Genomic DNA, 27,719 nt, shown 5'->3' on the forward strand with positions numbered 1-27,719 from the left:
ACAGATAATAATGTTTACTATTTATTTGATGTAATTTTACTAGTAGTGGATCAAAATTCTCACAAGTTTCAAAAGTGATAATATCAGTTTATACTAACAATGATTAATAACTGTATGAACCATCCAACATATCATACTTTTCAAGGGGAACTCGTATCACAAGTCTTAAATCTTTGGTTTTTCTTTAGAAATAGTCCACAATGATCATTTTAGAGGCAAGTTTTTGGCTGTAATACTGTATTCCACAACTGGTGTATCAACTCAATGCTATCTTTAGCACATACTTAAGAATTAATATCAGGGAGGCTAAATTAACAAGAAAAGAACTTATGATTAACTATAATATCAAATGCAGAAAAATAATAGGAAAGATCCAAAAGGTCTTTCTAATTCTTAGGACAGAAATACTACACAAAATGATCTTTTCTTTTTTATGATTGTTTTAACCAACCCTAAATTTGACTTTGGTGTAGCTCCACGTTTTTGTCTACTTTCTTCTATTTCCATGATGGTTCTGAGATCCACAACAGGAGGACTGACAGGACTAAAAGACACAAAAAGTTACTTTATAAAGCATTCATCTACCTATAAAGCCCAACTTCCAAACTTCACTGAAACTGCAAATTATATTTCAGACTGATAATTAGAGTATAATTTAGGTTATTTTGTCAGTTATAGCCAACCTTATAAACGATACTTTGAAAAAAAGTTATTTTTACATATATATACATAAATAACAACTAAAATGCATCCAAAGTAATAAGGTTAAGTGATAAAACTGAAATTCTTATATAAAAGAAAAAAAAAGTCAAACAATAGAAAGACTCTTAAGTTATCTAAATCAGGTAGAAGAACTCACCAAAGTTCTAATTAAATTCTTATCCTTTAGGATGAATGAAGCTTGGAAATTATATTCTTTTCTTTCTATTTTTAACAAACAAAATCCTCGCTACTGTCTAATATTAACAAAAACAGACATTTAATAGAAAAACTTGGGGATGCTCAACAATATTGGAGACCCACCAGAGTTGTAAAGAATGAGAAAAAAATTCTACAATCTTCAGAAATAGATGAGTTCTGATCTAAATGAAATCTATGATATAGCTAAAAATAAGTTATATCATTACATATTAAAGGGGTAACCTGTTTCCTTTATTTTCTTTTGCGAAAAAGAAATTCTACCTCTTATTCTCACTAGGCAATACATCAGAATGAATGTAGAAACATTTGTCTATTTGTTAATATTGAGAACATTTATTTCATATTGCTGCGCACTTTGTCAATGGTATGGCACTGAAATAGACAACCTATACTGTTGACTTTATACCAAGCTATTCTTAAAACATGTTTAACAAAATATTATAACATTAGCAATAAGAAGAAGCTTCTAGATGTTCCCACAAATTAAGTATGCTCCTATTTATTTAGAAAGGTAAAAAAAAATATTGAAACTAATTTCTGAACTACTTTTATTTCATTGAGACAGAGTCTTGCTCTGTCACCTGGGCTAGAGTACAGTGGCATCATCATTGCTCACTCCAACCTCAAACTCCTAGGCTCAAGCGATTCTCCTGCCTCAGCCTCCCAAGTTGTTGGGACTACAGGCACACACCACTACATCTGGCTAATCTTTCTATTTTTTCGTATAGACAAGGTCTTCTTGCTCCGGCTGGTCTCCAACTCCTGGCCTCAAGCAATCTTCTGCCTTGGCCTCCCAGAGAGCTAAGATTATAGGCATGAGCTACTATTGCACCTGGCCTGAACTACTATTAGACCATGAAGCAATGTAAACTAGAACATCATGATCTTTGTTGTAACTGTGCAAACTATAGTGTATTTCAAAAGAATTACACAAATGGTCCAGCTGATTATATATTTAATAAGTCAATTAACAATTTTAGCCTGTTAGCAACGACAGTAGGCATATACAGATGAAGCACAAGTGCAATAAGCACTTTGAAAGAATATTGCATTCTAATTATATCTAACTCCTTCATTTGACTTTTCTAAGCAAAATAATGTATAAAATATAGGCAAATTAAAAGGATAACATAACAACGTTAAACAAATAGCCTCTGAAAATTCATCATAAATAACAATACATTTTGTGAGATTTTAAATACTCCTTACTGTGCTATAAAGATAACACAAGTCTGTGAATGACAAAATGGTCTTCCTGAGTAGGATTTTAACCAATATATATTATCAAACAAAAAAACTGCTGATATTAAGTCTATATATATGTATATTACAGTACTTGCTACTATTCACTGATCATAATACAAAGGAAACTAAATTTTGCTTGGGGGGAAAAGCCTATTTATTATAGATGGTTAGCAATTTATATATGAAGTTAGGTACTTTTTTGTGTACTAGAAATTTATATTAATATTTTTTAAATGTGCTTCATTAAAAATTTGACTAAAAATTAATGATATCTTTCAGAAAAACAGGTACAGAACAAAATGAAAATCATACCTGAAAGAGCCAGCAACCCAATTGGAAGAGTTGGTAGTATCAATTTTGTTACTGGGAATGAGCTGTGGAGCAGATATTTTAAGTATTGGTGACTTTTCCCAGGGTTTTAAATCTTCCTTAGAATATGCAGGAGGTATACCATTAACATATGGTTTAACTTTACCCTAGGGAGGGGGAAAAAACATTAAAAAATGTTAACAATAGCAGGCACCTAGTATAGCAACTAAAATATAGTTAGTACTTAATAAATATTAGTTACGTTATACTGAAGAGTAAAATCTTATGACAATTAATCATCTAGCATTTTCAATTCATGTTCTTTTACATTTTTGTGCCTTAACCAATTCTCAAACCACATCACTGACTACAATCCAATTATGTGAAAATAAGTTTTAGGGAAACAAGCTTGCATACTAAATCCCTATTTATACAAATAGTAAACAAAAATATTAATAAATAAAAATTGTACAAATAAGACATGAAACAATAACTTTAAAATTAACATCCATGACTTTAGTATAAAACAACATGGAAGTTTGGTATAAATATTATATACAATTTATTCTGAATGTAATTTAAAGTAATTGAATAAAACTAAAGTCAAACAACACAGACATTTCAAAAGGAATCCTAAAACTATTGCTATTTTAATAGGTCAAAGAAGTTATTAAAATGGTATTTCCACTTCCAGGATAAATTCTTCTATTATTGCAAGACATTCACAACATGCCTTTGACCTTTCTTTAAACCTCAATTGTCTTCCTGACCAGCCTTAGAGTGAGTATGAATTGCCCCCAAACTTCTACTCTATATTTAAAACACACACACAAACACACACACACACACACACACACACACACACACACACACACGAATCACCCCTGAGGCCTCTAAGAAGGGTAAATTTCTATTGTCTCATGAATTCCAAAAGCTTCAATGTTTTCTGGATATATAGGGGTTAGAGAAAAATGACTCTATCTCTGTTGAGTTAGACATTTTCCTTCCCAATAAACAACTGTGTAATAAAATTTTAAGGGATATCTAAAAAATGCCCTTTCCAGAATTGACCACACTAGGAATCCTGCAGCTTAATGTCAATTGTGCTAGACTAAGAGAAGAACTCAATCATTCTAGTTTGTTTTGCTCTAGTTAATACCCTGGAGGAAACAGACTGCAAAATTTGAAATTATGCTTATTTTCAAAATCATTTTCCTTGACAATTTTTAACTGGTGTCAACCAACATTTCACAAAATAAATTTCAATAATTTGCTATAAATATGTTTTTCAATATGTCTATGCAGTTTTACATCAATTTTATATTTTAGTTGTAGAAAGTAGATGAGAAATAACATCACAAAGGGCTCAAAACTGCAATTAAAACCTCTAAAACTAGAAATGTTACACAAATTTGAGAAAACTAACACTACATATATTGTGTGATTAGTTATGCTTTCTTACATAACAAACAGGACAGTGTTTTAAAATTAGAGCAAAAACAAGGAAAAACAAGAGAAATTGTCTGTAGACTTAAAAATAGAAGGTAAAGAAGCAGTACTTTAAAAAGCAAACCTCAATCTTATCTGAATGAAATCCTGTTGTAAAATCAGGGGACTGTAAATCTCTAGGACTACCCAGTCCTGCATAGCTTCCTTCTGAGTCTGATGTCAAGAGTTCTGGAAGAGATTCCACAGAATTGGTCTTATCAGACTTTAATAATCCTAAAATATGAAATTAAAAAAATATATTTAAACACATATGCATTACATTCAGTGCACCAAATAGAGAGCTGCCATTTATCCAGGTTTGATAACATTTAAATTATATTCACTGCATCAAAATCTTAATGATTGAAGGTAACTGGAGAAAGAAATCAGTTTAAGTGAAAAATTAAAATGAAGCACACTCAAAACTACAGTTTTATTCATTACAATTACACACCAATTATGCAGAGAACCTGAGGAAGATAGTTCTTTGGGCTCTACTATAAAGTGGTTGAGAACTGTAGTTTGTCCCCATAAAAAATACAGGAAGGCAAAATTAATAAACTTCAGAACTTCCCCCTTTCTCTTTCTCATTTGTCTCCCTGTAGAGGTCTCTGCACCCATACAAAGGGAGATTCCATTCTGTGTGGGAGGAAGCATTGTGGCTTTCTGCCTCTCATATAGCCAGTAGGCTGGCCCAGCAGCAGAGGCTCCTGCAGAAGCTGATTGTGGACTATTTGAGGATTTTCTCCCTTGCAAAAAATCTCTGGCAACTGAGAGTTATTTTTAATCAGCTTGACATGCAAGAGGGCTGTCATGAAATGGATTAATATATACCATTTCTTCTCTTAGGCAAGCTAAATGCCTGCCTCCATACCACAGCTGGTATCTAGGTTCATTAGCATAGCAGAGTCATTTCAAATATAAACAGTATAAACTAAACTTTTGCTTAGTTTCAGGTGTTTGTTTTCATACATTTTAAATTTACTCGAATCTAGATGAAGTATCAAAATATATTTTAAAATAAAGACATCTGAGTTCTAACTAAAAGTTGTATAATTGATTTAAAAATAAATAAAACACCATCTCTCACACACTAAGTGTTGTTCTCTTTAAAGTCAATCACTTTGACATGGTGATATATGTTTTTTTTGCTGTTATCATTGCTAATATATAGTTTGGAAAGAACATTCAAACATTTTTTTCCCATATAACCTTTTGAATATTTTTAACACTGGCAAATTTTCATCTAAGAAAATACATTTAATATTGGAACACTCTCAAAAGTCAATTAGAAATAAATCTAGAAAATAAAGAAGATGATTAAAGTGACCAACAATTATTTTTGGTTGAAAACAGTTTCACAGAATGTCATCTAACTTTAAGGATCAATACATATGTTAAGCCTTTATATACTGTCTTTGATGAAATTTGTCTCACAATCAAATTTCCTTCCATAATAGGTCTTTTTAACCCTGATTAAATTTAACCTTTTAATCATTATCAAAGAAAAAATAGTACATCAGGAGAATATGGAATTGGAAATGATCGAGTAAATTTTATTCCTTTTTGTCACAAATTCAAATCACTTTAAATTTTCTGTGCTTGTTTCCTCAGGTTTAAAGTAAGGAACAAAAATTATTTCATTACTAATATCTCTTCCAGCTCTGAAATGCTAAGATTCTAACACATGTGCTAATAATAACATTATTAGTATCCACTAACATTATTATTAACAATTACATTATTAACATCTGCATTTTCCCTAAGTTGTTTAGGTAACTGGAAAATCATTAGTTTCATGACCATCCATTTATTCATTCTTCCATCAATCCACCCATACCTCCTTCTAAGGACTAGAGGGAACTCATGTACACAGAAAACACAAAGTTTGAAAAGGTCCTAAGATGTCTTTCCTATTTACTAGGTCTCCTGATTCCTATCTTCAGTGTTCATAAATCAATTTTATATATAGCATCTATCCTTTTTATGTATTTTGTGTTATCTAAAACACCTATTCTTGACATTATTTATTCCCTTGAGCTTCAGTGAACATGTCAAGTACCTCATTTGTAGTATCTCATTAAACAATAACAAAATTCCCTCTTTGCCCTGAATAACAGCTATTTTTTTCAAAGGGACACAAAACAATGTACTCTTCTATTTTTCAAAGTTGCTTGTATATGGCTGACTATGAAAGTATTGTAAATAGAAATGGTACCAGGTTATGTCTTACTGCTACAGACAAGAAACACCTACCATTTCTGAAAGCCATACTGCAGTTTCATTATTTTATAGTCATATTTCGTGTTTTATCTGAAGAAACTATTAAAAACTTACAGTTTAAATCTAGATCAGACACATCTAGAATGCAAGATAGTCTATAATACAACTGGCTTGAACTTTTGGAAAAAAAATACAAAACAAAAAGGTATGGGGGATACTATTCTAATTAAGAGACTAAAGAGATGTTAATAAGCAAACGCAATGAATGTCAATCTTGATAGAATACTAGATTTTTTTAAGGTTAAAGCAAAAAAGACTGCAAAAACATTTTCAAACAATTAGGGAAATCAGGATATAGAATGTAATACTATATAACATTAATTAATGTCAATTATCTTAGGTGTGATAATGGTACTATGGTTGTGAACATTCTTATTCTTAGGAGACTCATATTAAAGTATTTAGGCCGGGCGCGGTGGCTCACGCCTGTAATCCTAGCACTCTGGGAGGCCGAGGCGGGTGGATTGCTCAAGGTCAGGAGTTCGAGACCAGCCTGAGCGAGACCCCGTCTCTACTAAAAATAGAAAGACATTATATGGACAACTAAAAATCTATATAGAAAAAATTAGCCGGGCATGGTGGCGCATGCCTGTAGTCCCAGCTACTCGGGAGGCTGAGGCAGTAGGATCGCTTAAGCTGAGGAGTCTGAGGTTGCTGTGAGCTAAGCTGACGCCACGGCACTCACTCTAGCCTTGGCAACAAAGTGAGACGCTGTCTCAACAAAAAAAAAAAAAAAAAAAGTATTTAGGGGAAAAGTATCACGTCCACAACTTATTCTCAGTGGATTAGTAAAAAAAAAATAAAGTCTCTCTATATTAATATACATACACACATACATACATGTATGTGGTGTGCGTGTGCGTGTGTGTGTGTGTGTGTGTGTGTAGAATGCTTGGAAGGCGAAGGGGAGACAGCAAGCAACAGAGAGCCTGAAAGAAAAAGCAAATGTTGTAAGAGGTTAATGATAAATCTGAATAAAGAGTATTTATAGGTGTTCATGACATTTTTCTTTCATCTTTTCGGTAAAGATGTTCAAAATAAAAAATTAGGAAAAAATTTTAGAAAAACTACATAACCTTTACTTTCAAACAGGTTCGCATAATGCCTTGTAAAATGTTTTATATTTTACTACTAGAGTATAACCTTCTTATACACGTGAATGGCATCTTGCTTGGAGCACTGACATATTTGAACTGAATCAACAAAATAATAGTATCTCTGTCATGTTTTACCAACCTCTAACCCTCTAAGCCATTGAACAGAGTGGTCTTTCTAAAAACATAAATCTTAACCAGTCCTATTTTAAAAATTCCTCAACAGCAACACATAACCTTTAGAATAATATATAAATTCCTTAGTTGGGCCTATAAGAGCCTTCAAAATCTGACCCTATTGAACCTATCCTCCGATCTGCACACACCCTATGTGGCTAAAATATAGCCATGCTGAACTACATGAACAAAAAATGTGCAATGCTTTCTATTACCTCCAGGTTTGGGAAAACACTGCCCTCTTTGTTTAGTACAACCATCTACAACCTTTTCTTGGCTAATTTTTCTTTATTCTTCATGATCCAGCTCAGTATTACTTTCCTCTAAAAGGTCTTCCTTGATCTTCTCAGACTAGTTGGAGTGTCTCTTTTGTGCTCCCAGAGGATACTTCAATTAGAGTACTTATCATAACACACTATCATTTTCTGTAGCCTACGTAAGGACTATTTTCTATTTTGGTAGCCTCAGCAGATGGCATATGATAGTATGTAATACATGTTAAATGAATTAGATGATGAATAGAGACACCAAACATAAGAACTGGAAATACATGCTGAAATACTTTTCACTAACCTGTAGATGGCGGACTCTGAATAATATCTGAAAGGTTATAACCTCCAGAACTATCTGAACGTTTACGTGGCTTCTTTTTTGCTTTTGTTTTTGCCTTTTTGAACATAGTTTCCCTAGGAAAAAAATAAACGTAAAAGTCATTTTTTTAAATAAATTTAGAATTGAAAAATAGTACTATGCTTTTTAATAAACAGAATATAGTATTTTGGTCAAACAGAAACCATGTAAGGAAATGCATGCTCTAGTCACATTTATCTATGTAAGACCTGGGCAAATTATTTAAATTTCTCTAGGCCTCAGTGTGATACTATTATTTGTTCTAACCGTAGCATTTTTCTGTGAAAGTTAAAAACAAGATGGTACAGAGGAAAATACTTTGAAAAGTAAACTACTGTACACATTTATATATAAGCTATTACAAACTATGATTTTGAACTAGAAATATTTATTGCTAATTTTTAAAGCATTTCAGAGAATAATGCTTAATTCCCTGAATAAAGTATTATTAATCAGGAAAAGGAAAATAAAATACCAATATACTAATGGAGGCCACAACCGTCTTATTAATATTTTACCTAAAATTATAGACTTAATTATATATTTTGTCCAGTTACATAGGCCAGCTGTGAATAATATTACAACATGAGTTATTCATATCAATGTTAATAATTTTACTACAATTTTTGATATAATAAAATGTCATACATCTAAAAACTTCAAGATTCACAAACAATATCAAACACTAAAGAAGGGGTTAAAAAAAGAACATCTCTGGAACACAAGAGTAGTTTTTCAGTGAGGTACAGTTGGTTATATACAGTAAATGAAAATAACCTGAGCATCAAAAGATTTCACTTTAACAGGTTATTTACCAAGTAGAAGGAAAGTAATTCTGTAACCAGTTGATAAACTTACAATGCTGGTTAGAGAGTCTATGCAGTGCTTGTCAAATTGTTAGCCCACTGTAGGGGGATTATATAGAAACTGGGATATTTTGTTAGAGGACCCCCAAATGTCAATCACTGTAGGTCACAGTTTTTGATATAGATAAGTTCTCTAAAAAGGAATAGTACTTCATCTGTGTCAGGTACCCTCCTCTCTGGAGTGTTCCTGGTTTAACCTCTCCAAAGGCAAATCTTGTCTTCTGCCAAGATAGAGAAGGGGCAATCACTTGATTGAATGGGGTTTAGGAAGGGATCAGGAATCTAATGCTCCTGAAGTCTAAGCACTCACCCTAGTCTTCATAAACCTGGTACCATTAAATTCTTAAGCATTTCCAGAATTGTTTTAGCTTTTTCTGTTTTAAGTCATCACCACTCAGCAACCACCTTCTAACTTCCAAAACTCTTAACACTTCCTGCCTATTGCTTAGGACTTTACTGTTCTCTCTGGTCTAATGCAATACACCTTTTTTTATTTCTTTATTGTAATCTTGGCAGAGTTTGGGAAGGAAGCTAACATAAATGCACTTAGTTAACCCAACATGTTTAACCTGAAGTCTACGTTCTTTTTATATTTATATTTTAAATTTGTCAGATCTGTAAATAATTATATTTACTTCATATTATACTAAGGCTAAGAATGAACATAAATACCTACTACTTATGTCAGAATTTCTCAATTTCTTCTTCCAATATCAATACAAAAGAATACAAAAGTGTCAAGTGTCCAAGATGGGGGAAGGGAGGGAGAAAAGATGGAAGAAAAGGAAGAAAAGAAATAAAATCTGAGCTTACGAATAATTTTGTTCTACATTTATTTCTTCTTTCAAAAAGATATCTCCATCTTCTACTTCCAAATAGCTAATATCTGGTCCATCTTGATATGGTGTAATGACTCTTCTATCCATGGCTGGAATCTGTAGAATTAAAGATGTTATTTAAAAAAAAAAAAAAAAAAAAAAAATTTGTAAAGATTTAAAAAAATGTAAAATATTCCATTTGTTTTAATATATGGTGATATTAACTAGAAAAAGTCTAAAATGCCCAATAACTTCCAAAATATACAAGGGGGAGAAATTTGATTAGATTCATTAAAGAATTTATTCTATAAAACTGTCAAAAAAAAGAAACTTGAAAAAAAGCTCCACTTTATTATTAAATACATGTTAATCCATTTCTTAGGGATCATGTGAATCCATGTTTTTGCACTGTCCTGACTTTTAGTAAATAATGAAAGACTGAAGCTTTCAGTAACTTTTATTTATAAAGGAATTAAAGTAGATGATAATTTTATCATTAGGTCTATTCAAGTTTGATTATCATACTTATCTGTGGGATCTATAAAGAAATCCTATGTCCTCATTTTAAAAAGATCCTAATGTATTACAATTCATTAGAAAACTATTCCATTGGGAAGTCTCATCTAAAATACTGCTTAAGACGGTAACGTTATAGCCATCGAAATCTTCACTGAAAAAACATAAACCTTACCATTTTTCGATAAAATATAGAAAGATCCTTCAAAACACCATCACTTAAAACATCAAGAGACCTAAAATAGAGGATACAAAATTCTATCTTAAGACTCAAGTGACTTAACACCTGTCAAGATTTTCAAATATACAGACATTTCATGTTGCCAAATAAGTAACACAGCTATTTTTTAAGCATTATATATACTAGCTGCTACAAATTATTTTTGGAAATTGGTGTGTGTAGTTATTGTATTTTTCATATTTCAAATAAACAGCAAACATATTAGACAAATATTTTGAATAAAACTCAAGGTTATGAATAAGTGTACAAAGAATCTTTTCCATCATCATGAAATAGCAAGTATTTATTTCCCATATAATCTTTAACTATACAAGGAATACTACATTAATAAAAAATGGTCTAAGTATCAGAATATCTGAATTCTATCTAGAATTATCACTGCTACCAATTACAAGCATGACCTTGAACAACTTACTTTACTTCTTTGGGCCTTAAAATCTACATGTGTAAAATGAGGTTTGGACTAGATTAGCTGTATTCAAGACAGATTTCAAGGATCTTTCCGGTTCCAAAGTGGTACTTTAAGACATCAGTGAAAATTTAAATCAAAGTTTATATTCTAAAATATATTTTAAATTATTTCTATAACTAATACAAAACAACCTGCATATTCAAATCTGTACCATACCAGTTTTCAACACTTTGGGGATAAGTGATGCATTAACTTGCCATGCTAAGTGAATTTTGGTCTGCCCTCCTTTTCCTAACATCTCTATGCATACTTATTTACACTTCTAGCAAACACATACCTGATTAAGAATGGTTAAGTTTGTAGAAATCTTCATTTTAATACAAGTTGTGCATGTCTACTCATGTAAAATTATGCAGGTAGAGACACTGTCACAGCAGGTGCTATCTTTAATTAAATGGCTCAGCTGACATACTTGTCACAACATAACAGTTGAACAATAGTAGTGTGACACATCATTTTCCAATATCACATTTTAGACAGAGTTGGTACTTGTTTTACTTTTTGATTGATTTTATCTGACAAATTAAATGAGCTTAATTTGGCAATACAGGGTCATAAAACTGCTATGAATAGAATTACTAATGGAATGTGAGCAATGAAATTAAACTTAGTCTGAAAATCTAGCCTGGTTTTGACAGTAAATTATCAAAGGTATTTTAAAATGACATTGTCTAATATCTCATAACATTAATTTTCATTTAAAAGCATTTTTCACAAAATAACAAAGCTTTAAAGTACAAAGGAATTTTCTTTAAATTGAACCTAACTGGCATTAAGAATCTTGTTAGTGATTCACCTCCAAAAAATAGAACACTTTATTTCAATCACATTTTAGAATTAGTTTAAAGATCATCTTGACTTGGAAAGGGTAAGTTATCAAAAAACTGTAACCATTTATAACAATTATACAGATCGAGATTTTCTCAATTCTTTCCAAAGAAATAAAAAAGTTTCCTGGGTTTTCTCATCTGTAATACAAGGATATTAACAGAATCTACTTCATAAAGCTTTCATGAAAGTTAACTGAATTAATCTATGTAACACTCTTAGAATACTGCCTAGCACACAGTAAGCATTAAGTATTAGTTATAATTATTATTACTGAGATAAAATACAAAAATGAACTGGATGATAAAGGCTTAAACTGAAAACTGACACCAAGAACTCTAATATCAAAATTTCTGTTTTCATCGTTTTCACCATTAACTCTATACTGAATAAATATTTTGACCATCTATCAAAAAATAAATGTGTAAATTTACTTAATTTAAAAAAATCAGTGCTAAAAACATTTCAAAAGTTTCCAAGATCCCTCTAATTCTAAAATGTCTCTGACTCCTAAATCACTAGCATTTATCAAATTCTTTCCAGCCAAGTAAAACATTGTTATTCACTTTTAAATTACCACCATATCTGCTATTATATATAAATACCTGTATTTGCAACACATAACATATGCACCTGACCTACCTTGCTTCAAGTAAAGCTGCCATATTCAGTCCTATAAACTGTAAACAAGACAGTTTCAATTGTTCAGCATTATACATTGCTGCAAATTCCAGTAGCATAGCAGCATTCTTAAGGGTTACTAAAAAGTAAGAAAAGATTTACAAAATTAGATGAAAGGCACGTTACCACAGCAAATGAAATATAGTTGTTTCTAAAGTTTTAGGAAACTTCTAGAACATCTAAAGCATCTCTAATAAGAAAAACTGAAGGTATTTTCTTGCCAAAAATTAACATACTGGGGCAAATATAGAACTCTTCTATCCCAATATGCCAAAATAATTTCAAAAGATTGGTTATGAGGAAAAATAAGCTCACAAATATTTTAAGCAGAACAAAAAAAAGGGCATTAGTGTCACCTAAAAGCAAATATACAAGAATTGGTAATCTTCCACCTAACATTTTCTGAATATTTTTAACTTTCATAGATGAACAACTTTCCTTTTAATATTTATATATAGCACAGACTAGCTATTCTCTCTTCTGTAAAACTAAAATGATATTCTTGAGACTAAGAAAAATTGATGAAATAATTCTATAAAATATATTAATGTTGACTAATCTATCAGAATTTATGTGTATGTATTTATATATAAATAAATGATATCATTATTCATGCCAGTGCACAATCTGTTATACTCCACAAAAAATTCTGGATTTAGTTATAATGCAACCCTAGTAATTTTACATATTAAGTTTCCTGTTTTGCTAGAGACCCTCTCAGAATGTTCTACCTACTTAGCAAGTAACTTTAGCTTCCCCAACACCTCCACTCTTTTTCTCACTTAAAGTCTCAGCCAATAAAGGAAGACAACTGTTTTCTACAACTCGCTTCTTTCATTTTTTTTTTTTCTTTCTCCCCTGTAACTGTCAAAAGTTGCAAGTATAGTCAATGATGGTCTCTACTCACTCCTGACTAACTAAAATTTCAACTAATGATGAACACCAAGTCTCACATCTCACAAAAATGATAGAACTGGATCATACAAAAACTACTTCAGAGTTGTTCAGTTGGGAACAAGTATCCACACAAATTGCCTACTAATCAGAGACCAAACTTGTATGGAGGAAGCCTCCTTTTCTAGGTTCTAGGAACATCAAGGAATTCATAAATCAGGGGACCTATGCAGCCAGAGCCAAGAAAGAATATCCAAGGAAAGTCAACTGAACAAGTGAAAATATCATCTATACGTATATTTTATACCTATTTTATGCTGTCATTTATTTTAATATATTTTTATTTTCTCATTTCAAAGGAGATTAGGGCCTTTGTTCTCTTTTTGCTAACCAAGAAGGTAGTCCACAGTGTTCAAGAAAAGTGAGAAATAAGACACCAAAGCTAAGTACAAATTAGAATACAAATACAAGAAATTAGGAAAATTTGACAGGGATTCTCGTCACACTTCCTGAAATATTAATAGCAATGAAGCAGAACCTAAGATTAGAAAAGCCAAAAAACTTTCGCATCAGCCTAAGGAAACTGAATCTTTATTCTAGAGTAAGCAATTAAAAATATTTAAAGAGGGGGAATACATAGTTACTTCCTAGAGAGATTAAAGAAAGAGAAGTATAAAGGAGAAAAAGCATTTAAAAAGACTACTGTGAAACTACACAGAAGGTATAGATAATAGTGACTTCAGCTAGCCCTAGTGACAGTGAGAATCAAAAGATGGGGGAAATGTGACCATAGTTAAGATGAATCAGTTCTGAAAGTATTTGGGTAAAAGAGACAAAATAACAAGAAATAATTTTGGATTTCAAAGCTGAGTGTTCAGGAGGGCAGCCATGTAATTATCTGAAATAATAAAAAGAGGAAAAAAAATAAGAGTCTGAGAAAAAAGAGATGTGCTTTGTTCAGATATATTAATGAGAAAATTACATAAAAGTTTCCAAATAAATTTGACACCATCTTTATTATTTAATGATATTGCCATAAAAATTAACATCATATTTCAATATGATACATATTTCTGAGATAAGACTGTGCTTACAAATGATGGCATGTAATAATTTAAATGTTTCAGCATTTTTCATGGTACAAAAAAAGGTGTATTTTACCATAAATGGCATCATAAAGTCAATAAAATACAGTAATCCTGGATCAACCTGAAAATATACTAATTAGTAATTCTAATTCAAAATTACTCACATTTTTCAGTTAATGCTACTTCACAAATCTCTTTCAATCGAGTTATGAGAAGTTGATCAGCCACCACAAGAACACTACAAATAAAATCCACATTTTGAGATTCTAAAATAAAAAAAAGAAAACAAGTATCACTCATTACTTTGTAAACATTACACCTAGGAAAAAAATTGAAGTAACGAAGACACTAGCAAAGAGAGAATTATGATTAGTTTTTAAATGTATTGGAATAACTATGATAAACAGTAAATATTTCTACCTTTCAGGTAGAAAGCTGAAAAAAATACACCAAATGCCTTGGCTCACACTAAGACCATAAAAATGTCCAACTTGAGTTGATCATTTCAGTCTAGAAGGCTACTAGAATGTCTGGCTTGTTTACAATCTCCCATGTTGTTGGAGAAACATTTCTCAACTAATGAACAGAGGGGAAAATCAAATCTCACCATTACACTAAATGCCCCCGAGCCACTGACAAAATAACAACATAAATAGAAAGAAAAAATTAACAACATAGGAAGAGAAGAAAGGGAAAAAAGCGTCTCAGAAGAAAAAAATCTGAAGTAGAAGATAGTTTCAAAAATGAGGAAAAGATGAAGTCACTGAGAATGACAGATTAAGAACTTCTGAAAAATCCTCTCCTCCATAAGAATAATGACAGTTGAAAATTGTCCTAATGAACTTTTTCAGAACTCTGAAAATCAGCCAAAGGCTTGCAATAATCTGGGGAGTGTTTACTTAAGAAAAGTGGCTGAATCTTGGTAACAGTGAGATTTGAGACATTGTAGCCTTTCCTATTTAGATCCTCCTCTCCCTTGCTCCACAAAAGTATTGAAAACCAACAGTTCTACAATCACAATGAATCACAGTGGCAGCCTACTAGCCACTGGAGGAGACAGAACAGTTGTAGAGAAACATTATCAAAGAACTGTCATTACCTGACTTGTCTGGCAGGTCCCTGGAAATCCCACTAGAATGGCTTATCTTTATTTGACCTGACTCAAAGTTTGCCCAGTGAGAACAGCCTTTTCCCTGGGGGGGCATTTATGGAAAAAATAAGAAGTAAAGAGACTGAATTAGTGACCAAAAAAACTTCCCACAAAGAAAAGTCTGGGACCAGATGGCTTAATTGGTGAATTTAACTGAACATTTAAAGAAGAATTAACACAATTCTTCATAAACTCTACAAAAAGTGGAAGATGAGGAACACTACTCTATATAATGAGGCCAATATTATTATACCATTAATAAAACCAGACAAAGACATCACAGAAAAATTAAAACCAATATCCCTTATAATTATAGATGCAAAAATCCTCAACCAAATGCTAACAAACAATCCACTGGCATATAAAAAGGAATTATACAACATGACCAAATGGAATATGCCCAGAATGAAAGGATGATTCAACATATGAAAATCAGTTGATGTAACACACAAAAATAGAATAAGGGACAAAAAACATATGATCATCTCAAGAGATACCGAAAAGCAACTGACAAAATCCATACCCCTTTCATGATTAATAAACACTCAATAAACTAGAAATGGAAAGAATCTTCCTCAACCTAATAAATGGCAACTACAAAAGACCCACGGCTAACATCATAATTAATGATGAAAGACTGAATGCTTTCCTCCTATGATCAGGAACAAGACAAAGATGACCACTCTCACCACTTCTATTCAACAAAGTACTAGAGATTCTTCTAGTCAGGGCAATTAGGTAAGAAAAAGAAATAAAGGACATCCAGATGGAAAGGAGTAAGTAAAACCATCTCTATTTGCAGATGACATGATCTTGCATATAGAAAATCCTAAATTCAGCAAGGTTGCAGAATACAAGATCAACATACAAAAATCAATTATAATTCTAAACACTAGCAAAGAACAGTCCAAAAATACAATTAAGAGAATATTTCCATTTAAAGGAGCATAAAATATTCTTAAGAATAATTTTACCAAAGAAAGTACAAGTCTTGTACACTGAAAACTACAAAAATCATTGAAAGAAATTAAAGACAAATAAATAAAAAGATACCCTATGTATATCAATAAGACTTTATATTAAATATTAAAATGGCAATAATCCCCAAATTGACCTACAGAGTCAATGCCATCCTATTAAAATCCCAGCTGCCTTTTTCGTAAAAATTGGCAAACTAGTTCTAAAATTCATTTTAAAATGCAAGAGATCCAAAATGACCAAAACAATCTTGAAATATAAGAACATAGTAGGACGACTCACATTTCCCAATTTCACAAATTACTATACAGCAATGGAAATCAAGATAGTGCTGTAGTGGCAAAAAGAGACATACAGACCAATGGGATAGAGCTGAGAATATAGAAAAAAACCTTATAATTATTGTCAATTGATTTTTGACAGAGGTGCCAAAACAACTCAACAGGGAAATAAAAGTCTTTTCAACAAATAGTGCTGAAACAATAGGATATACACATGCAAAAGAATGAAGTTGGACCCTTTCCTCACAGCATATACAAAATTTAACTCAAAGAGAAGGATGGTTACCCGGGGTTGGAGTATGTGAAAAATGGAGTATGGAAATATTGGTCAAAGTGTACAAATGTGCAGTTCTAAGATGAGTAAGTTCTGGAGACCTCATATACAGTATGGTTATGGTAGTTAATAATAATGTACTGTATACTTGAGATTTGCTACTAGATACTTGAGATTTGCTAAAAGTAGATTCTAAGTATTCTAATTACAAAAAAAATAAAACTATGTGAGGTGATAGATATGTTAATTAGCTTGATTGTGGTAATCATTTCACAATGTATATCAAACCCCACATTGTACATCTTGACTATATACAATTTTTCTTTGTCAATTATACCTCAGTAAAGCTGGGGGAAAAATTAACTCAAAATGGATCAAAGACCTAAATATGAGAAATAAAACTATAAAACTCAGAAGAAAACAGGGGGTAATCATCATGACCTTGGATTTGGCAATGAATTCTCAAACGGGACACCAAAAACATGAGCAACATATAAAAATAGGTAATTTGGACTTGATCAAAATTAAACACTTCTGTGTTTTAAAGAACACTATCAAGAAAATGAAAATGACTCAGAGAAAATATTTGCAAATCATATATCTGACAAGGGACCAGTATCCAGAATATATAAAGAACTCTTACAACACAATAAAATGGCAAATAATTTAAATAAAAATGCCCAAAGGATGTATTTTTCCAAAGATAAACAAATGGCCAGAAAACACATGAAAAGATGCTAAACATCATTAATCATTAGAGAAATACAAATCAAAACCACATGTTATATAACTTCACACTCACTAGGATAGCTATAACAAAAAAGGCTGACATTAACAAGTGTTGACAAAAATGTGAAGAAACTAAAACCCTCATTCATACATAGCTGATGGAAAAGTTAAATGGTACAGCCACTCTGCAGTTTGGCAATTCCTAAAACGTTACACAAAGAGTTACCATATGACCCAACATTTCTACTACTAGGTATATGCTCAAGAGAAATGAAAACATATGCCCACACATAAACTTGGGCATAACCACTCACAGCAGCATTATTCATCACAGCCAAAAAGAGAAAACAATCCAAACATCCACCAACTGACGAATGTATAAATAAAATGTGGTATATCCACACAATGGATATGATTTGGCAATAAAAAATAATGAAGTGCTGGTACATGCTACAACATAGATGAACCTTCACAACATTACGGTAAATCAAGGAAGTTAGACACAAAAGGCCACATGTTGTTTGATTCTTTTTATATGAAATGTCTAGAATAGGTAAATCCATAAAGACGGAAAGCAGATTAGGGGTTGCCAGGGGCTGGGGATAAGGAAGAATTGCAAGTGTCTACTAATGAATGCAGGGGTTTTTTTGGGGGGGGGGGGTGATGAAAATATTCTAGAATTATATAGTGTTGATAATTGCACAAATTTGCAAATATACTAAAAAACCACTTAATTGTATGCTTTAAAAGTGTTAAGTTTTATGGTGTGAATAATATCTCAATTTAAAAAAAGAATACGAGTACAGAAAAAAAAAAAAACAATGTCTCGGCTTACTCCCAAATACACAAAAGCTTAAACACTATCTCCTTTACAAAGGATTTCCCCAGGCAGACTCAGAGGCTAGTTTCTCAAAAATGTATCTACTTTTTAAAGGATTACTCTGTTAAATTATACTTGCTTTCTTGTATGTTTGTCTTCTCCACTAGATTGTGACTTCCTTGAGAATAGAGTAAGGTCTATTCATTTTTTTAATCCACAATACATAGCTGGAGTTAAAAAACTAATGGTTAAATGAATACCACAGAAAACTCAGCACCACTCCAATGACGAAAGAGGACATCTGGTAACTAAAACCTGGTGTTTTGCTTGACATAGTAAATAAATGCACTTTTTTCATAAATTTTGGTTCAATTCTTAGCCTATTTCTTTTATTTCAGATATGTTATAATGAAGGGGAAAAGTAGGCAAGAAAAAACTTATATAGAATATTTGTCACAACTATACTCCCTGTTGTCAATTCATTAATCTCAATCGCAAAAGTAGCTGGAAATGGAACTGCTAAATCAAATCTCAACCATTACATGTACTTCTTAAAGAGTTCATTTTCACAAGGGTAATGAAAACTTTCTTTTTCTGGTCCTTTACTGTTAATAATCACCCCTATTGATTATTCTAAATTAAGCCTCTATTGACAGCTTATTTCAAGTAGAAATGAAGATTCGTGTTGTTTTATCATTATTTCATAACATCTGAAATATCTAAAATGTCCTAACTCTTAATACCTTTTATCACCACAGCTTCATCAGTATAGAGGTAGTCCAAAATAACTTTTAATATGTCAGAATGTATTGGCATTTCCAGAGCTGCACAACTGGAAGCCTAAATAAAGTAAGATAACATAAAGTAAAATAATTCATTTTAAACAATAAAATACTATTAAGTTCTAATTTAAGTTACTGGTACAAAAAATTTTGAACAAGAAGTCACATCAAATACAAAAGAACATAAAACTTATAAAACACAAAGCTAAAATAACTATATATTTAATTTTAAAACATAACATAAAAAAAGGAACAAAGAAAATTTCAGAAAACAAGAATCACATTAGTATTCCTACTATATTTCTAAATAATAATAGAAAAGTTTAAGTAGATTTTACAAATAATTTTAAATTCTAAATGTTGCTATTTTCCAGTAGGCTTAAGCATAAATAAAGTATAATATTAGTACAAATGAAAAACTGAGTTAAAGTATCATCAATTTCCAATTTTGAACTTTTGTAGTATATAATTTCCCCAAAATATAAAAAAGTGTAGTTACCAGCCTAGGTGCTTTTTACTTATATCTTACCTCAATCCATGAGCTACTCAGCATACTATGAAAATATTCTAAAAGAAAAAAAAAGTTCAAAGCAATTAAGAATAGTGAAACAATACTAAGACAAATAAATCACTAGTTAACAAAAAGTGTACCTACCAAGTCTAGCACAAAGAACACATTTATGACAAGGAAATTCCTTTCCATCCACTGATTTCATGGTCACATCACACAGAAATGAACTGCAAGAAAAATATTTAATTGAACCAAGAGCAATTTCTTTACATATTTAGTAAATAGGAAAATTTGTTATAAGATTTGGCTTAACTTTAGATTTTCTCTTAAAGGTGGCAGAGAACAAGCAACTTGCAGGAATATGTACAAATAAATATTTCCAATTCCTTCCACCTCAGGGAAGATAATAAGGGCTTCACAATAAAGACAATACTTGAAAAAGTGAGCACAGAGAAATATTCAGAAAAGTCTTTTTTCTAATTTTCCTTTTTTTATTCTAGGCGAAGTAATAACATAATAATATCATAGTGACGTCATATTTAAAGCTCTTTAGTTCACTTATTCACCTATTTTGTGCCAGGCACAGTCTAGACATGGCCACAGTTTCTCTTTCTCCAAAACTTTTCACCTACATAGACAGTACAAATATCTAAAAACAAAACTTTTAATAACATATTTAAAATAGTATACTTATTATCAAAAAAAATTTATACTACAGGAAATAATCACAATGATGAAGATGCATAATTAATTTGGTTTGGGGATTAACATTAATAACATTTTCTAATTATAACAAGACACAAAATACAGGCAAGAAAAAATAAAAACTAAAAGTTCCTACTTTTATTACAAAGTAATAAGAAAGAAATGTACTCCTTCAATGTCTTACTCAGAAGTTAGTATTTTATCCACTTACCTCAACAGCTCCCCAACATTTCCAGAAATGAAGAAGACTAGAAACGGTAAGGGGATATCTACCTACACATTTTGGTTCACATGTCTGTAAGAAGAGTTCTATTTCCATTTATGTGCCAAAAGGTAGAGATGAAAAATTTATCTTCCTTTCCTAACTTACCATTTTTTCTGATTTAGCTTCAGTTTATTACCAGTTTTCTTAGCAATAACATTAATTTTTTCATTTTCGAATCTGACTCCATCTAACCTATGAAGAATAGATAAAAATTAACAATTAGTGGATATATTTCCCTGCCAAAATAAACAGGCAAGCATACAACAAAAAGCCAACAAATTAGCTTACATCTAAACAAAACTGTATCTCCTAGAAAACTATCTAAACAAACCCCACTCGGAGATAAACAAATACCATACTTGTTCTTCAATTTAATTAGAATTCAAAAATATATTAAAAATCATTATTGACAAAAAACAAATTAAAGCCATGATACAAAGTCCTTCATTGTTTTTAAATAGAAAACATGACATACACTCCTCCTCTGCTCCCATTTCAAAAGTAAGGTTATACTGCCACAAGCAACATATTAATAAATATCTTAAAAAGAGAGAATTCCAAAGACTCTGATTTATAATGTGACAGATACTGGCACTTTACATATGCTATATGACAAAACTATCCTAACAATATGAGGTAAACATTATCCCTTCCATTTCATATACTGAGAAACTAAGGTTCAAAGAAACTAACAAATTTGTCCCAGCCTGTGACAAGAGAGCTGACACATAACATATAAGTCTTTCTAACTCCAAAGTTCTTTCCAGCACATACCACCTGCCACTCCAGATCCCTGTCTTACACACACAACACACATCATAGATAGTGCTACCCCACTAACGCCTTTCCTATCCTTTAATTTCCAGGGAGTGCCACAGAAATAGCTCTGCCAGAAAATGAAGGAAGGATATATCAGTGTACCACCCCCAAAAAAAGAGAGCAAGGGAGGATGGGAAGGGAGGAGGGAGGATGGGAAGGGAGGAGGGAGAGCGGGAAGGAAAGAAAAACAAAGAAGGAAAAAAAGTAGGGGGGGAATTTTTAAAAGGAGGACTTAATAAGGTATAGGAACAGATATAAAGGAGGAATCGTACCTACTACTCAAATTACTGAAGCCAAATTTCTTTGCAACATTTTGCAACATTCTTACAGGATCATCTTCCCCAACACTTTTTCCTTTCTTACAAGATTTAGGTTTACTTTTCTGCCTTTCACTAATAGTATGAGCTTGATTACTCTTGTTAACTTCAAATGTTGATTTCTTATTATCATCTTCACAGCAATTCATTTTATTCAAATGAGAATTCAGAGTGCTCTGATATTCTTCTGGTTTTTTGTTTACGTGTATTCTTGGTTTGAAGCCATGAGTTAAAAAGTCACAAGTATCTGTGTATATAAATTGTAAAAGGTATTCAAACAAGTCAGGATGAACCTTCTCTACCACAAAGAGATGGCATCCTGTAGAATCTTCATCCTTCCGGTAAACATCTGTAAATTCTATAGCAGTACCATCTGAAAGAAACAACTTCTGAAAAAAGTCAGAACGTACTGCCAAAATATATTTATGTGCAGGGAAGATTCTATTTCCAACTTGAAATGTCACATCATGGATACTGTCCATTTCATCCGTTTCCCTCAACAGTTTGCCAAACTCTTCAAAAAAGGATGATGATGACACAGATGGAATTTCATAAAGGCTAGAAACAAAACAAAAATAATTTATATTTTCAAAAAAAATAGAAAAAAAAGTATACCTAGCCAATTCTCCTTTTAAAATACAATACTTTATTATTTATAAAACTTAGAAAATTTGGTATTTCCTAAAATATAAAATACTCCAAAGTCTTAGATACTATATCATCCTTTTCCTATTTGTTTTTTTCTCTCAAACTAAAACGATAAGAAGTTTTCCTTTAAAAGAAATGTTCTCTATTTCTACAAGGAAATGCCAGAAAAATATAAATTCAAATGGCTGTTTCATAGAAATTTTTTAAATAATTAAAAATATAACTAAAAACATTCAAAAAATGCACAGTTCTCAACCTCTTCCTCTTTTGTATCTTTTACAAGTGAAGAAAAACATACAGAGGACTGGGCAAATACTTCAGGTCCCAGACGTCAGCATAGGTCAGACACTCAAATAAAGATAAATACTCAATCAGTCCATAACCCTTGTTCTTTCAGTACTGTGGGAATTCAATTATTAATATAGTTTCCCAACTAACATTTCACCAATCTGAACAGGGGGACCAAACCTCCTGGTTTGCCTTGGATGGAGGGGTTTCCTAGGAGATGAGACTTTCAGTGCTAAAACTTGGGCAGACCTGGGCAAACCAGGATGGATGATTTCTTTACTTCTAGACCTTCTTCCCTCTTCAACAGTACCCTTGATGTTTACTATAACCTGATATCTCTCTAATAAGATGACTTAGGCGATTTGCACTGGGATTTATACTACCCTAGAGACCACCTCTTCTGTCACTTCTCATCACATTCAAGGGTCAAATATTTTTGCCAATTGTGGAAGAAATATTTATAATACATTTTTCAGAATCTGAGAACACAGAGTACATCATAAAGACCAATTTTGTGGATGCATATATATTTATATATATTTTATATATACATTTTCAATATTTTCAATAAATTTCAGTTTACAAACTAAAGGGAACCCGTATAATTCCCAGTATAACAAATTCTACCTTTGGATTATCCTGGTAACATGATTATATGTCTAAGAATCTCTATGGGACTTGGCAATAGCTCTTCAATTACACTTCTACAGGAGCTACTGAAAACAACAGAAAACCCACTGATTGCTCCTTCTAAAAATGAAATTTAATATATATAAGTATACCTTGTTTTAGGATCTGACTGCAGGATTGCAAAGTTGCATCCACTTGGATCTGTGCTGACACTAACAGCTCTATGGGCAAAAGTAAGTTTTTCAAGTCGAATTCTTTCATATACACTATTTATATCAGAGACACAAGACACATCTGATGAGGAATTATGAAGGTTTGATAAAATATCTGCTAAAGAGAAAAAAAATATCATTAACCATGGCTTTATAGAAACTATTAAAATGATCTGAGAATAAGTAGAATAGAAAAACAATTGGAAAAATAGGAAAACATCTTTTATGTATATTAAGTCCCTTTGTAGAACTACATCCTCTCTTTCTTCAGTACAACATTTTGCATGAAATTTATTTGTTGTATTATATAGGAAATTTTTGGTGAATCCATTCTCAATTCATGATTTTATCCCTTCCAACAAACACATCCTCCTTACTGCAACCAGTTACCTTTCTAAAAAGCAAATCTAGTGTCATACTAGCTTTTAAAATTCCTCAACTCATATTAAAAATATATAAATTTAGTATCTTCATAATCTTGTTTATTTGCTTCCTCCCTTCCTCTTCCCCTTTTCTTGCATTTATTCAGAAAATATCTGAGTAACTATACTATACTACTGTGATACACTGGTCATCAGTCTATTAATACAGTAGTGAACAACATAAACATGTCCCTACCATTATGGAAGACAGAATTCTGCAGGAAACCCACACATTAAATGATTATATCATTACAAGTCAAATCACAGCTATAAAAGCAAAGTATATACTGTTTCCACATAGACAAGAAATGTGCATATAAAGAAATGATTCTGGCCGTAGTCTGAAAAAATGTAAATAAAGAATAGATACAAAGAGGCCATTTAAGGAGTTACTTTAAGTTCAGAAAAAGAAAAAAGATGATACAGATTGAGGTTGTAGCAATGAATATGGAGAAAAGTAGAAAGATGTAAGAAACATTTAGACAGAAGTAACAAAACTTGGTGACTAACTGAATGTACAGGGTGAGGGAATCTGGGCGTCAGAGATAACCATTTACTAAAATAGAAAGCACCAAGAAGCACTTGTGGGAGCATGAGATCATGGATTTAATTTCAGATCACTAAACATGACTAAGACATACTTCCAAGGACTTCCAATATTTGCAAGTCAAACTTGAATTCTGGTTACTCTCTCACATTTACTCTGTATCAGTCTTAAGTGGCTTTACTAATCTTCCCCTGACACTTGGTTATTCCAATTTCTATGCTCTCAAGAAACTTAGTAAGTTCATATTAGCATTTGTCTCTGCGAATTTTAAATATTTACATACATGTTTATTGTCCCTACAAGCTTTGGAATGCCTGAGAACAGAGGCCCATCTTATATATTTTTGTAACATTAAAACCTCGCCCTATATCTGGCACATAGTAAATATATCTTAAATGTTTACAGACTTCAATAATCTATAAAGAAATAAAAGACATACAACAAATCAATAAATTATCCAAAAATCATTCCTTTGTGGCTTTATGATTTTGAAGAATAGTTTATAATTTTCTAAGTAATAGAAAATTATAATAGGAGCTAGGCATTAAACAAAGTAATCACAAAGATAAATACATAAATACATAAGGGTAAAACCTAATAATATTTGTTAAAGGTTAATTAAAAGGTACTTTTATGTGCCATCCACAAATATAAACTGACCTTTCTTTTCAGAACTCTTTCTTTTTTCTTCAAACCATTTCCCTCTAAATCCTTCTCCATCCTGTGTGACAAACAGAATTTCATTTCTACTTAAAGCAATATCAGAAATGAAGACCTGACGTGGATAGGCCCATCGGCACTGCTTCAGAGAACTGCTGGCTGATCTCCAGCAAAAAACCTAAAATAAATACAAATCACATTAAAATATAAAGCAATGTAGCATTTGAACCAAAATCGGAAATTAAGAGACAAAACTGTCAAAATACAAGCTCTAATTGGTAAGTTTCACTGTCCATTCTTCCACAGAAAAAGACAGAATCTATAAAAGTCAAGATGATTCTAAAGAAATAAGTCTTTCAGAAAAGTACATTAAGCAAACATGAAGCATTAAAAATTATTTCAAAGACACTTCTTTTAAGGAGAAGTAATTTTCAGTGTTATTAAATTTGGATGTCAGGCTTGTTGCAGTGCCATATATTTATAAGAAAAATGAGTATCACCCTATGAAATTCCAAACTTTACTCTCAGGGAAAAAAAACAGATATATGCATAACCCAATTATGTAACTAAAACAAAATCTTAGAGATAGAAAAATTGTAATAGAGTTCAATGGTTCCAAATGGTTCTGCAAACCTCAGAGTTCCTAAGAAGTGGCTTGAGGACTATTGCTAAAGGATAAGAAGGTAAGACGAGGTGTTAGGCTTCCAAATCCAGCTTCATCCAGAGCAGCAACTCTTTTACCTGTTTCATATATCAGTATTCCAAGTACAATTTCATTTGAAAATTTAGAACTGCTGATTTTTAAAAGTCCAACTCCCTCATAATCAAGTTAAGAAAACTAAAGTACAAAATGTTATCTGCCAAGATCACTGAAAACTTATTTATACACACAGAAAAAGACTATACTGATGGAAACTGATTCCTTCAGAGCTTGCTTTTCTCAGTGAGACTATTTTGCAGGAAGTAAATAACCAGAAGTATAAACTATACCCATGGATATTAATATAAGTGAAAACACATCCCAAAGTCAAATATAAGTTTTTTATATTTAATTCTTTCACATAATCCCATTCCCTTATTTTCTTCCATTAGTACAAATTAGAGCTCTAACTCTTAAAACTAATTCCCCCTATAAATATTATCAACTGCAGAATTTATGCCCGTAATGAACCAGTAGGTAGAGCTTTAAAATTAATTTTCCAATTTCTAAAATGTCAAGTTTTACAGCACCTATAAACCTCGAAAATCATTCTTTTATTTTATAAGCAAAACTAGTAAGCTGTTTTTCTAGCTGCAGTGTATAAGTTTTTCAGTGTTACTAATGTATAATATATTTTTAAAGTTAAATATTTTATATGTTATATGGTAAGTATATATTTAAATACATAATTTTAAAATAGATTTCAAATTAATTATTTTAGAGAAATATACTGATATGTTAGCACAAGGAGCCAAAATGAGAACTCTACTCAAAAGAAATAAGAGATCTTTATATACTAGTGATCTAGAAGTAAACTATCTTTTATCTGTAATGTGAATAGTTATAATCTCTAAATATAGATAATGTATACATTTGTATGAAACAAAATCTGAAAAAAATTTCCAATTATGCATCAAATTTATAATATTGCCTGCTTAATCTTTACTGTCAGAATAGTTACACTTTTCTATGCAATTCAATATCATTTATCAGTACTCAGTATATATACCAAATAACTCAACAAAATCCCTTATTTATTTTCATTTTAAGCACAATAAATGCAATTTTAAATTACAATTTAACAAATCAATACTGTACAATATTAGATTCAATGTTGTCATACTTTATCTGAAATAGAAGCTCCATACTAATTAGTACTGCATGTCAAAAATAAGTAACAAAGTCAATAGGTCATCACTAACATAGCAATGTATTTTCACATTATCAGGTCTCCCATAGCTATAAACTGGGAATAAGACTACTATACACCTTTACATAGATATATACTCACCCTTCCAGCTCCATCCATTGCAAGAATGCAGATATTTTGACCCCCATTTTCTTTCAAATGTTCAGGATCAACTTTGTATTCCATACAACCACCAGACACAAGAACCTTTTTCAAGTTTAGTTGTCTAGATGACAAAAAA

The 27,719-nt window shown here is 31.5% G+C and overlaps 1 protein-coding gene across 4 annotated transcripts in view; it reads right to left on the bottom strand.

Annotated features, from left to right (window-relative positions):
* IBTK (inhibitor of Bruton tyrosine kinase) overlaps nt 1–27,719 on the bottom strand; it is a 68,332-nt gene that overhangs the window by 19,212 nt on the left and 21,401 nt on the right. The window contains exons 9-24 of one of the 4 annotated variants that reach the window (XM_069489212.1): nt 27,581–27,704; nt 25,590–25,767; nt 23,901–24,075; nt 22,138–22,740; nt 21,152–21,238; nt 20,221–20,303; nt 20,095–20,132; nt 19,527–19,623; nt 14,716–14,817; nt 12,531–12,648; nt 10,523–10,583; nt 9,827–9,948; nt 8,091–8,203; nt 4,049–4,152; nt 2,479–2,642; nt 452–544 (exon numbers count right to left, since the gene is read on the bottom strand). In XM_069489212.1, coding sequence (XP_069345313.1) covers nt 452–544; nt 2,479–2,642; nt 4,049–4,152; nt 8,091–8,203; nt 9,827–9,948; nt 10,523–10,583; nt 12,531–12,648; nt 14,716–14,817; nt 19,527–19,623; nt 20,095–20,132; nt 20,221–20,303; nt 21,152–21,238; nt 22,138–22,740; nt 23,901–24,075; nt 25,590–25,767; nt 27,581–27,704 — 2,262 coding nt within the window. Of the gene's footprint in view, nt 1–451; nt 545–2,478; nt 2,643–4,048; nt 4,198–8,090; nt 8,204–9,826; nt 9,949–10,522; nt 10,584–12,530; nt 12,649–14,715; nt 14,818–19,526; nt 19,624–20,094; nt 20,133–20,220; nt 20,304–21,151; nt 21,239–22,137; nt 22,741–23,900; nt 24,079–25,589; nt 25,768–27,580; nt 27,705–27,719 lie in introns of all 4 variants that reach the window. The other 3 variants (XM_069489210.1, XM_069489211.1, XM_069489209.1) reach the window with 3 other exon arrangements.

Source organism: Eulemur rufifrons, chromosome 15 (genome assembly GCF_041146395.1).
Source record: "Eulemur rufifrons isolate Redbay chromosome 15, OSU_ERuf_1, whole genome shotgun sequence".
Classification (NCBI taxonomy): Eukaryota; Metazoa; Chordata; class Mammalia; order Primates; family Lemuridae; genus Eulemur; species Eulemur rufifrons.